The 13,910-nt window shown below is 38.7% G+C and overlaps 1 protein-coding gene across 1 annotated transcript in view; it reads right to left on the bottom strand.

The window, feature by feature from the left end:
- cmip (c-Maf inducing protein) overlaps positions 1-13,613 on the bottom strand; it is a 36,474-nt gene extending 22,861 nt beyond the window's left edge. The window contains exon 1 of the mRNA XM_007579177.2: positions 12,729-13,613. Coding sequence (XP_007579239.1) covers positions 12,729-13,049 — 321 coding nt within the window. The 5' untranslated portion in view covers positions 13,050-13,613. The remainder of the gene's footprint in view (positions 1-12,728) is intronic.
- Positions 13,614-13,910: the final 297 nt, after the last annotated feature.

Below are 13,910 nucleotides of genomic sequence, written 5' to 3' on the forward strand. Positions count from 1 at the left end.
AACTGAAGCTGCTGCAGGAACAGGACAATGCATACAGGAACGCCACTTCGCACTTCCTGCAGGAGAGCAGCAGCAGTTTCTGCTCAGCGTTTTCCTCCTGTGATCAGTATAAACATTTGATGTGCAACATCCAGGAAATATTCAGGGTCTTCTCAGAAACATAAGAATCTCTCCCCGTGCCCACACTTCCGCATGGTTTTTTCAATGATGTATTAAGTTTCTACAGCTGCAAATGAAGCTACTAACTTCATGTTGAATAAATAAAGAATAAAGAAACACAGATGCAAACAAGAAAGTGAGCCTGGCTTCCAATGGTGGCCACACTTCCTCTAATACACTAATAGCGGAGCTGAAGTTTCATATAACACTTCAGCTAACTTTTAAAACGCCTAGCGCACTCAGCTTCCCCTAAATTATTTTTTCCAGATAAATTCTAAAGCAGTAAACTTGTAATAAACTTGGCTGTTTTATAAACGTCACGTAGTTAAACGTTTATATTGAGGCTCTTATTTTGAGGTGGATTTAAACTGTTTACTCAGCAGCTCCACTTTTTCTCCAACTTTACTTAAAGCATGAAGAATCCTGGAACAAAATAAAACAGGAAAAAATACAAAAAATATAAACAAAGGGCATCAAAAAAGATGTAAATTAGGTCAAAATCAAACTGGTGCTTGACGGTTGCAGCCTTTCAAGGGCAGATATAATTTCATTTGAAGTTAGCGCTTTAGCATCAGCTTCCTCTAAATACGTTTCGCTCAGCTAACGCTTTAGCTTTAACAGATCTAATGTTTGCGATTACAGCTTTAGGATTAGCCTAGCTAACTTTAGCTAGCGGTGCCTACCGCTGCTGGTTGCTATGGCAATTCCCTCCTTTTCTGAAAAATGAAGGAGAAGACCACAATACTCAGGAACGGAGACAAGCATTTAGCCCTTAAATAAACACTTACTGTGATAAAAACTACAGGCCAAATTGAAGAAGTAAAGTTATTGAACTGTGTCAGAACCAACTGCCAGACATGCATATCTATTTTCACGCATGTTTTATATAGATAATGTGGCAAGTTAAAGAGAATAAGAGTTCCTGTAGCTGTAAATGCTTCGGTATTTCCTCTGCACTTTACTGAAAACTAGCAAGTCCTGAAACAGCAGAAGAACTTCTTTAGAATATATATTTTTTATTTTTACAAAACAATAAAATCTAAGAATAAAAGATGTTCAACACAGCACCAATTATTTTCTTTTGTTTGTGTTTGAACCTCAAACATGCCGCACCCTCACTAATTCAACAAGGCACTGAGCAATCTCCTGTTCTTGTTGCTAATGTAAACAAATAATATTTTTCTAGGCCAAAAACAAAAAGACTGAAGCAACAAAATGTGCATTTTATACAAAAATACTAAAATCTTTTATATTAACCATGTTATTAAGCAGATAAAAACAATAAATGAGACGGGTAACGTATTTTAAATTTTCTGTGAATGTTTTCAACTCTAAGAGCAACAAACCAAAAAAACAGATGAAGAGGAAGAACAGAGTCAATACGTAACAAGATGTTATTACGGTAAAGAAAGCACAAACACCTTGTTTACTACAAATTAAAATCATGTAAACATAAGAAAACATTAACTCAATGCGGCATTTGTGACCAATATGATCAGTTACCTCTAATTTGCATCTTATCCAAATTTTAAGTCAATAACTACATTAAAATAATTCAGTTAATATGAAAACAAAGAATGCCAATATGCATTTCCTTTAAAAGAAAAATGAGAACGCAGTAGGGCCACAGACAAAAGAGTAAAAATAAAATTACGAGAATAAAGTCAGAAAATTACCAGAATAATATTCCCATTAAATTAAGAGAATATGGTCATCATATTACCATGATAAAGTCATAATATTACCATGATAAAGTTGTAATATTATGACTTTATTCTCGTTATAAAGACATTTACGCAGCACTGGGAGAGAATAAATTTAAAAAGTTTTTGCACTCAGATACTTAAAGTACACAAAAACCATATTTAAAGGCTAAAAAAAGTGGATTTTGTATAATATGTTCCCTTTAAAGGATTAGTACATTAAAAGTGACCTCGTCCAGTGGATAAGAGGCAAATTGCAGTCGAGTAAATATATATTTTGGGGTTTCTTTGCGTTTTGCTGTTCCAAATCTTTCTGGCACCTTTATAACTTCCAATGAAAATTAACAGTCAGTTCCCAGAAAGACACTTTTGTTCTTTTTGTTTATCCACATGTGCCGAACAGAGGCCTGGTCACACACATGATGTAGGCTGAATCAGTTTCCCAAAATCTTCGTTATGCTTACAAACACGGGTCGTGATGAGAGCGAAGCACGTGTTGAAAACCTTCGACTATTACAGCATTATTCAGCCATTCCTGAGAGTTCAGCAGCTCACTATTAACTGAATGTGCTTATTTTATCGCCTGCGATGAAGAGCAAACAAACAAAAAACATGAGCAACCGACGGAGGAGCTCCCAATGTACCTGACTTTCCCGGACGGAGAACGGGAAAGAGCTCCCAGCAGCTCCAAACTCTGATCCAAATATAACGTTATCTAAACAAAACCGTAAATCAGACCCAAGGAGCGCGCAGACACTGAGCACGTGCAAGGCTGCCGCAAGGCAGGAGGGTTACTGTGGAAAAGCAGCAGAGCTGTGAGGGGTCAGAGGTCGATGCAAGACTCCAGAGGCTGTCTTTGGATAAATGGGACCCTGAGAGAGCCGCTCTTTCTACACAATCGCAAACGTGAGCTACTGATGAAACCTGAAACAGTTTAAAGTGACCTATTATGATGGTCAGGATTTAAGTCTACGGTCTATACAAAACATGTCCATTAAATGTTTTGCATAAAACCATTCTTAGATAATGGGATTTCAGTCTGTTCTGTTTAACTCAACGTTTAAACTTGCATGTGAAAATGGCTACAAACAGATGTGCAATTATACTACCGTACATCTTTGAAAAGCAGAAGTGGAGCCTCCTCCACAACCAACCAGAATGCAGCAAGTGGTTTCTGAATGAAAGGTCAACAACAAAACATTTGTTTTTTCCAGCAGCCATTGTACAGCGGCGATACTTGTAACCTTGTATCTTGAAATTTGCTGTTTTTATTAGTGCTTAGCATCATTAGCACAATTAGCATCTCCATCTGTTTTCTAGATTATGATTATTCTTGGCTTATCAAAGTCTTCCAACAGGCTGATAAAACTGTTTAAATATTTTATGCTCAATGAAGCAGGGAATTTTTTTAATTAGTTAGAGCAACTTTCTGCACTCCAGCTAGCCTTCCTGTTATCTGCTAAATCCATCTGATGCTGCTCTGTAGGGTTCTGCCACAAATGTTGCTCTGAAAACCCCAACAGAAAACCCCAATACTATGGCTGAACATTGCAGATGACACAGATTATGAATCTTGCATCGACAAAGTGTTGGCATTGGCAAGGAAAGTCAAACCAACTGGACAGATGCACTGTGTTGTTATCATCCAGCAGAATTTGCATGTTTGGTCATTGAAACATGACATCCAACCAAATATTGCAGTTGCTTGATGCCGATTGTAGTTTGTGGTTAGTAGATCACATAAAAAAAGTAGTTTGTTTTCTCCCTTTTAAACACCAAAACGTCTCATATGAAGGAGATTTTTAGCAGAGAGCTAAATATGTTTACACACCATGATTACATTTAAGGAAATGCATCTATTGTTTTTTTTTTTTATTTAAGTCTGCAACATTTTTTGGGGTGACGGATTCCATTTCCAAGGTAAACTGCTGATTAGATTGGATGAGTCTTCAGCTTAATTTCTGATCCAGAACGATGTAAATAGGATTGGATCTAAAAGCATCATTTGACTTTACTTTGAAGTTATAGACTGCATGTTTTATACATTGCTCATTTTTTTTAAAAGATATTAAACTTGCTCTCTTGTTTTCTGTGGATTTAGTGTTTGTCTGCAGATACATGCCACTCCGCATTTCAAAATATGAATTAGTTAGGGCATCTTTTCTTGTTTGCTTCTCCTTTAAGGTTAAAATCAGGAGCCATAATAAAACCGGTACATCGTAAGCTAATTACAAATTACACAAATAAATAGGCCTGTAGCAATAAGCAATTAATTAGATTAAAACAACCTAAATAATTTACATTTGAATGATTTACTGTTTTTATTTTTTTGTCTCTCTTTCTACCAAAAACTGGATGACAAAAGTCTTCAGTCTGCTGCTTTGGTTTCAACTAGTCTTTATTTTGAAGAACAATTTTGTTTAATGTCTTCATAACTGACTTTATTTGTTGTTTCAGTTGTTTTGTTTGTTTACTTTGGATATTTTAAATGCATTCAAGTTCCATTGTTAAATGTTTGTTAGAAATTAAAGTTTATAGATCTTTGCGAATGCTTTCTTGCATTTTTATGCCATTACTATTGTATTACTTGAAAATGTTCTCAAAACAGAAATATTATTGTTTATTGCAATAACTTCTGGGACAATTTATTGTCCAGCAAAATTTGCTATAATAGTAGCAGGCATCATTATTATAACGCTGGGAAAGATGAAGTGTTGACATGTTGGTATTGGGGGCCCTGAATTAAAACCTGCTTAGGGCCTTATAAAGGTTTTGACTGGCCCTGCTGAGTTTGAAACTCTTTTCCTAAGACTTCACCCTCTCATTTCCAGCTCCACTCCTCCCTCCCTTCTCTAGATTAATGAGCTCCTCAGAACCGCTTGACCTCTGACCCCTTTCTCAGACGTTAGAGTCTGATACCATAATCCATTCAGTTCTTCGCACCGTTTCACCAGAACGACAAAGCAACAACTTCTGCTTTCAGATCATTTTTCATCTTCCACTTTTAATGCTCGGCGGACATGGCGAGCCGAGGACAACAGCAGCTCTTCCTGCGTACCTTATCTCGCCGCAGCGGCGTGAAACAAAGGCATGCAAACGATCAGGAAAACGGGTGGCGGCATGACATCATGGAGATACAGCATGCAAAGAGGATTAGCAGAATGCAGATTTTAGATGTAGCAGGACAGAAAGTTAAACAACTCCAGAGGTGTGGGCCTTTTTATGATGTTTTCCATCATTCCAGCGTAGCAGAACAATGGGAACGTCTCCCATCGCTCTGCATCACAGAGGCATTTCTCAAACAGTGAAGGAAGGACGAGGAGAGAATTAGAGACGTTAAAAAGAAGAAAAGTTCCACCAAAAAACTCAGGAATTTTTGGAAAACAAACTTTGAAGTTTCTGAGTGTGAAAAGTCAGACATGATAGATAAAATTCAGATATTTTTAGATTAATCTAGGACATTTTCAAGAAAAATCTGGGAAGTTTGAGTTTGAAAAGTCAAAGATTTGACAGAAAAAGAAATTCAGAATTTTTTTAATGAATCTAAGAAATTTTCTAGGAAAAATGGGATGTTTCTGTGTTTCCAAAAGTCATAAATGTGGCAGAAAAAAAAAATTGGGTTAAAAATTTTCAAGAGACAAAAATTATCTGCTTTAAGAAGTCAGAAAATTTCCAGAAGTAAATTTTTTCCAAGATTTTTTCCTAGAAAATTTCTGAGATCAGTCTCAAAATCCTTTGCGGAAATTTACTCCCTTTTTCCATATTCGCCGTAGAACACCGTAGTAGGAAAGTGTGTCTGGAGAAGTTTACGGGACGTTTCTCTTCATTTTTTAAAACACGACCCGATCGTCTGATCTGAACTTTCATCTCTCCTTCCTCCTCGAAATCCATTATTAACAGAAGCAAACAGAAATGTGAAGGTTTATCTGTGCAGGTCAAGGCTCAGGGTGTGAACTCATTATTGTCATTAAAGTCATTACAGCTGTATCTGCGCAGGAAAAAAAAAACACAACTTATCTTTTTTTCCAGAAGTCTGATAAGATTATGATGTATGATTCTGAGCAGAGCTTCCTGCCTTTGTGCAGCCTGGAACCAATCAGACTGATGTTTAGGTCTCGTTCAGAGATTGCTGAGATTAGGATTAAGGCCAAACTTCAAGTTGAGGCTGAATGACGCATTAAACAACCACATGAGGAAGCCTGGCTGAATACTCTGTGTGTGCAGACAGCTGAGCTGTAACTCACAAGTGGCAGGCCGAGTATTTTTCTGACCCATTTCTCTGAACACAAAAACCTCATAAAATGAAGAAGCAACAAAAAGTGACCTCAAATTAATTTAAATCTGAAATCTTTGCAGGGTACAAATGCAGCAACAAAGACTGAATCTAGACTGCATTTACTGAAATAAAACTAAGAGAAACAAAGACTGTTCCTTTGAAGAGCATCTGTTGGCTTTATTTTTAAAAGCACATCCTGTTTGCATTTTAGGTGTGTTTTACATCTTGATTCTGCAAAGCTTCACTTAATTACCTAAGAGTTCAAGCAATTAGCACATTGCTTTAACCCTCCTCATTTGTCCTCATTTGTCCTCATTTTCTGTATATACAGAAAATGAGGACAACAGCAGGGTTAAGAAGGAAGAAGCGGCTTAGTAATGAAAAAAGAAATCTAAGCTATAATAATGCTGACTCATTCGTTGCTATGGCGATTTGGGAGCCCAGAGCAACAACCGATTCACAAGCCAAGCAAATAAGAAACTAAGTCTTAAACAAGCAGCCATGGAGCGAACCGTAAGTCGTATCAAATGAATATTTCTACCATAAGTGGCAGAATCTTCTAGTGGCAATACGTGTAAATTTAGACGCTTCTACGTCATTTCAGGTTGAAGAGAGCCTTTAGTTCCAGTTCGGAAAAAACAATTTAAATGGAATATAATGGGAGTGAATGAGAGCCCGGGTGGGAGGTCTCTGCACTCTGGGCTGATCTGACACAAAACTTTAAGTTCTGCCACAGTGAGGGACACGCTGGGTGAAAGTAGACAGAAATACCTACGTTTTCATGTATAAAGTGTACCTGTGGAAATGAAACTGTGTGTAACTTAAGTCAAATGAATCCTGAATATTTTACAGGGTCAGATAGAGTGCGTGACATCGTCACTCTGAAACTTTGGTGGGAAAATCTTAAAGAAATGAAAATGGGTGCTGTGGTGGCGCAGGGGCGACGCACGACCCACCCCCGCTTCCTGTCGAACTACTTTCAAATAAAAGCCAACAAAACCTTTAAAAAAATGTTTAAATAAATAAAAAAATTTAAAGAAATTAAACTTAAAATGATTGAGTAACACCTGAGATGTATCAAAATGTCAGTTCAGTTAAAGACCAATTCAATGTGATGCTTCTGCTTTGGAAAAAAGTCCCACTGTACTGTTGCAAGACAATCCAATTATTGCAAATTCTTACAAATATAAATCCCAACAAGCAGAACTAAATTAAAAGTTGCCCCATTCTACAATCCTGACATATTTTTTTTGCTGACATAACAGGAAATAAAACCATAAAAAAGAACTTTTTGTACTACAGAGAAGACGGCCAGTGTGTGTTATGTTCCCAGCATCGACACCAGATGGTAAGGTCCTGTTTGACTCTCCTGCTAAACTTCCAAATCAGATAAAAATGTTCTGTTTGCCCTCATGTTGACTATTGGTTAAAATAATTGAGGCTAAATCAACACAGATGATCAATCGTAACTGAACTAGTGGAGGCGTCGTCGATGGGAATTGATTTCTGATGCTTCTGTGTGTGTAATCTCTTTCATTCGACGGCGTATTGAGAGAGAAAGGTAAAAAAGGAAGAGTACATTTCCACCAAAAAACCTCAGAAATTGTGTGTTTAATCGCAGAAATCTTCATGTATAAAACTTGAAAACATCCGTGTTCTGAAAACTTGAAAATTTGGCAGAAAAAAAAAAAAGAAATTCTGAGATTAATCTCAGAAATGTTTCAGTAAAAACTTGAAAACTTCCCAGGATGCAACTGTTCCTCGCTGCAGCTGACACAAATATGTCATTCGGTTCATTGAAACACACGGAGATGTAGCTGATGTGGCACAGCGAGATCTAAAGGGAGTGGAACTGGTTTAACTGATCCCATGTGAACGCTGCTGGCTCCGACTCTCTTTTCTCCTCCTAATCATCTCAGTTATTTGCAGAGCGTGGGGATGTGATCGGCCTCTCCTCGCTCGGAGTCGGCTCTCTGAACGGGTCGGCATTGTTCTCCAGCCCACACGGGATGCCGAGCAGCACAACGGCTCCACTCAGGAAAGGCACGTTTCGCTGCCTCCTCCCTCCCTGAACGCGAGCCCTCTTCCTCATGTTTCAGCCTCTGAGCGGGGCTGGGAATATGTGACGACTCGCAGACACATGATACAGGAATTTCTGGATAAATCACCCGCATGACTCGATTCAAAACAAAAAGAAGGAGCAGCGTCGTCACAGTCTGCGCTTCCTGCCAAAAAAACAAAGCAGACTGCGGTTCAGTAAAGGACTTTGGCTGATGGATGACGCCGTGCAGAAGAGCGCTCGTGTTTTTCGGTTTTGTTAAAACATGCAACTGTAAGGAGCATCGCTAACTTTACAGAATACCGTTCGCTTTAGTCACTCATCTCTGCAGCAGATAATACAGGGTATTTACATTTAATTGCGCAATTGGCATTTTAGGAAAAAACTGTTTAATGGAAACATGCCAACGTGGTTTTGGATTTAAAGAAGTTTGGATGGGAACAATGGAAACACTTTTTTGGCATCACACAAGTCACACCATCAACATCCAGATGTTACTACTGGCACAAACCACAAAGAAGACGACAACAGGAAGTAGTTGGAGGATGATGGCGCAGCATCGTTTTAATGGCTTATTTAAAAAATAACTTATAGGAAACCTATACAGAAAACAGGGAATGTAAATGCAACTTATAAAGTACTAAGTTTAAACTTTCCAGGTACTTTTTAGTTATCTATGACACAAAATATTATCAATGGTTATGCCACATAATTAAAACTTAACAATACAATTTAAATAGCATTAACAGTTAGCAAGTTATTGTGAATGTTTCTTTCATTCCGAAAAAAAAACAAGCTAAAAAAATTACATGGTGTTGAAATTGAGGTCAAAGATTAAGGAAGTCTTAATTTCAGATATGTAACAGTAGACAGAAAGAACTATTACCCACAATACTGAACAAAAAGCCTTATTTTATATATGAATAGTAACAAAACAGGAATAATAAATCTAGTTCAGGAAAACGTAGAAGTCCTGTTAGAAGTTTGTCATTGTATCTGCAAGCTTAGGAGAAATGAAGACAAATAAAATAACTGCATTACAACTTCTCATTGACTGACTGAAAATGTTCAACATCCTCATAAAAAAAAAACATCTATGAAACTATAAATGATTTAAGTTTCCCGTTTGTCCGGTAAGATGACGAGGCCTTTCCGGGTTTCTTAGAGTAGTTCGGTCTTTAATTCCACCCCCAACAAGAGGAAGCAACAAACAACGTTAACGACTTATGAGTGCACTGCTAAAAATACGCTTCCCCTAAAGACAGGCCTCGAAACATGAAGCATAAGTACAGAAAATAAAAGCACCTCTGAAGAAGGAAGAAGAAACTTGGACGGGTTTCCCCCCCCCCCATCAGCTGCATGCACTTCCTGCAGCAACAAAAATATTCTCCATGATGCAGCGGAGCTCTGTGGTGTGACAGGCGCTTAACGAGGTGTATTGATACGAGTGGAAAATGTCAGGGGTGTTGATGACAATGGGGGAAGGAAATAAAAGGGTTTTATTATTCAGCTGAATACCAACAATTACAAGTGATGACCACAAAGAGATGCCCTGGGGTTAACTATTACTCAGAATCAGATCTTACAGGTGTGGGATTAAAGCAGAACGACAGACAACAGAGCAAACATCCAGGCAGGTTCATCTCTCACACCTGAGGGGCCTCTCAGACCCCCCATCTAGCGAATTGTGTTCCCCAAAAGGTCTGTGTTAATAATTCAGGTAATTCTGCAGCTAATTGAGAGCGTTTTAGTCCCGCCTGATGGTCCATTAGGCTCGATTCGATTGGGGACCAAAGTTGCAACTTTTGCTACATTTTCAGCTGCTGCGGTTCGCTTTCACACCGAGTCAAATTAAACCAAACTAATTGAAAAATTTGTTCCCCTCTTCACCTGTAGGGGCGCTGCACCAAGAAAAACAGAAGGAAACTACACCAAAACCTCAGAAGAATACATGAATGCAACTTTCTTCTTCACTAAACGTAGACAAGATGTTATTGGACACAGGATCTCTCTTTTGTCTTTGGTTAGAGACCACAAGCAATTTCTGCAGCTAGCTGTTTGTTTTGGTTGTATTTACCCAGAATGCCCTGCACTGTTTCCTGCTTTTAGAGCGGTCTGCTTTACATTCACATATGCATTCAAGATGCACCAGAGTTCACTTCAATTGAACCAAAACCTATGTTTTTAGATCGGCCTATCACAATGACAAATTAAACTGAACAATAAATTGTCCAGGCAGTTGTTGCGATAAAAACTAATATTGTTTGGAGACCATGTTCAAGTAAAACAATGTAATGGCATAATAATACAAAACACATTCTCAAAGATGAATAAATTTTAAATTTCAAAGAAAATTTGACACTGGAACTGGAAAACATTTTAAATATCTAAAATAAACAGCATAAACAACAAGTAAAATGAATTATCAAGTCTCTGTAAACAAAATTATTGAGACTTTAGTCATTCAGTTTCTGGTAGAAAGAAAAAAATGACAAATCATGCTCATGGAAATTATTGAGCTCATTAAGATTTCACTTTTTGTGTTTTTGGTCCAAATCAAAGTTTTCTATTGCATATTCAAACCTCCCCAAACAAACCAGAGTTTAATTAAAGCAGATTACTTTATAAAATAACATTTCTGTTGAAGGTTAGCAGCTGTGCAGAAGCAAGCCTCAGAATCAGGGTTTGATATAAACTTAACAGCATGAGCAATTTGTTATGACTATAGCTGTAGGATTTATTATCTTCAGAAAAAGAACAAATGACCCTTATCAATTAGTCATCTTGCTATAATAACAAAATGTTGGTAGATCATGTTTCCAAACTCACAAGGCATTCATCAGATTAGAACTGGAATCATGTAGTCATTTTCTTTCTGTTGAGATCATCAGTAAATGCTGCGTTTCTGTCGTTATGTTGGAGCGTTAAGCAGAAAACAGTCTATATGCCTCTGTTTAAGTTGTCTTTAGCAGAGTGGTTTTATTTAATGAAGTTATTGATATTGTACTGTGTTTTTTGTAACTAATTATTTAACTGTATTATTGTCAGGACACTCTTGTAAAAGAGTTTTATCCTGGTTAAAGTTGCAGTATGTAACTTTTATTAAGAATATGTTTTTTTACACATTTGTTAAAAATGTCACCATGTCCTGACACTGGAATATAAGACAGATAAGCCGTGAAAAGATTGATCTCCTTCATAAACTACCAGAAGAAATGCACTGATACAGAGCAAAAACAACCAATCAGAGCCAGGAGGTGGGTCTTAGCGCTGTCAATCAACCTCGTGTACGTGGCGCTAAATCTGCTAATGGTGGAGAAACAACTCACTGTTACAGGAAAACTGTTTATCCACCATCATCAGTGGCTAAGCTATCTAGCTTTAGCTTTCACAATAGGCTTTGCTGATGGGTAGAAGCTGCAAGACCCACCTCCTGCCTCTGATTGGTTGTTTCTGGCAATGGGAAAACTGGGAGAAGGCAGAAAGGCTTCATTTGTTTTGTTCTCAGATTATCCATCTCATATACTGCCAAGACATAGTGACAGTTTTAACAGATATTGAAAAAACATATTTCTGTGAATGTGGCATACTTCAGATTTAAATAAAGGTTTAATGAAAACAATATTGTTATTGTTTATATTCTCCAACTCTGCTTAATTTGATCATTACATTCACTTAATTACATTTACTGGAGCAACTTAAAAAAAAACAAAAAACTTTAGGAGTATTTTTACTACACTGTACTTTTTAAGTTTTTTTGAGTAACTATAATAAACTATCGTTACTCTTGCTTGAGTATTTCTGGATACTCTACCCACTGTGAGTAACTTAACTGAATGAAAAAGAAACATGTTTTAACCAAAGGTTCACCAGACAGACACACACCTGCAGTTTGTGTTAAAGTTTTCTAAGTTTTTTTTTTAAACTGATTTGGAAAAATTCTCTTTTGTTACTTATCTGAACTATTGTCATTTTTATCATTGAAATACCAAATTTTCCACATAGCTTTATATTTTGATCTGTCTGACTGATCATTTGATCAGCTATTCAGTACTTGAGTTGACTTTTTACCAAATACTTTTTGTAATTTCTTGGATGGCTACTTTTTACTTTTACTTGAGTAAAAATATGTTGAAGTAGTGCTACTCTTACTTGAGTCTTTTATTTTTATTTTATTTTATTTTTTTGTTATACTCTGCTCACCTGTCATAAAATTGAACCTGAAATTGGAATAAAGTATTTAATGCTTATTTTTTGGTGCCTTTTCTAATCTTGGCCCCTCAAGGTAACAGATACATTAGCTACGCCCCTGGACTGGAAGCTCCTCTCCTCACCTGGAAGACCAGAAGTGTCCACAGGATGGTGTGTGTGTGTCTACGACCCGCTTCCCTTTTTTCCCGAAATGCGTCAAAAACCCAGAATGCGCGTCCAAACAAGACCAGCTCCGGTGCAGGAATGCAGAAGCATCACGCACCGACACATCCATAACCGCAGCCACAAACACGCGTGTTTTACAGTTTTCAACACTCACCGTCGCCGAGCTGAGGCCGCTGTCCGTCAGCGTCAGGTGGTGCGGCTCCCACCTCCGCAGGTACTTGGAGGTGAGCAGCTTGCTGAGGAAGGTGCGTGGGTGTTTGACCACGCACACCTGGATGTCCCCTTCGGGCAGCAGCTTGTAGCGCATCCCGCTGCTGCTGCAGTGGTGCAGGGACCTTCTGCACGGCCCTGCGCCCAGCTTCGTGTTGTTGTTGCCCTCGGACATCTCCCCCAGTAAGGGCTTGCTCTCCTCGCACTGGTAGAACTGGTTGTTGTGCAGCTCATTGGGTCCCCCGCCGCCGCTGTTGTAATCCATTTTCTCCCCCAGTAATCCCAGTATTTATTGTTCCCAGTGGAGTTTTGACGGAGGGTCGTGGAGGTTTTTTTTGTTTGTTTTAAAATAAATCAGAAGGTCGTTGGGATGAGACGGAGGGAAGGGAAGGGGTGGGGGAGCTTACCTTCCAACACACGAACAGGACGTCAGCAGATCCAGATGTTTCAACCGTTTAATCACTCACTGACAATAATCCACCATTTTCCTCTCCGTGAACAGTCTTCACGGTGCGCGTACTCCCCCCACTCCACGGACACAGCGCCGTTCTCTGAGTGTGAGGGCCATGGCCTGATCCTGTGGGTACACCTCGGAGCCGGACTCAATAAATCCTCGGGTCGAATCAGCAGAAAAAACACTTCGTTCCGGCGTCTCCGGGATCTTCAGAGGGCGTTGTAGGCCATTTCTGCCTCTCCGATCGCTTTTATTCTCCGCTTTTCCTGCTGACCGTCTCAGTGTGAAGAGGAGCCAGCACTCTGCGCTCATTGGACCCTGCCCCGTCACGTGACGCCGGACTGACGTCAATTGGGAGGCGAGCGGATGAGCCGTGCGTCTTTTGTACCAGAGTGTGTCTGCTGGGGGCGCGCGCGCGCGTTCGGCTCTCCCCTCCCTGGGTGCGCGCGCATAAAAAATGGAGTTCAAGCGAAACCCTCCTCCTCTTCCTCCCCCTCCTCTTCCTCCTCCACTTTTCTTCTTCCCTGGAAATGATGCATAATTCCAGGATTAAAATGTTCCAGTTGATCAGAATAAAGTGAAAAAAATTCATCGCTACTTTATGACATTATAAAAATTTTCAAATTTAAATTATTTTAATTTAATAATTAACTTAGCTCTATATTCTCAAAA

This window comes from Poecilia formosa, unplaced genomic scaffold (assembly GCF_000485575.1).
Source record: "Poecilia formosa unplaced genomic scaffold, Poecilia_formosa-5.1.2 Scaffold510, whole genome shotgun sequence".
In the NCBI taxonomy this organism is placed as follows: domain Eukaryota; kingdom Metazoa; phylum Chordata; class Actinopteri; order Cyprinodontiformes; family Poeciliidae; genus Poecilia; species Poecilia formosa.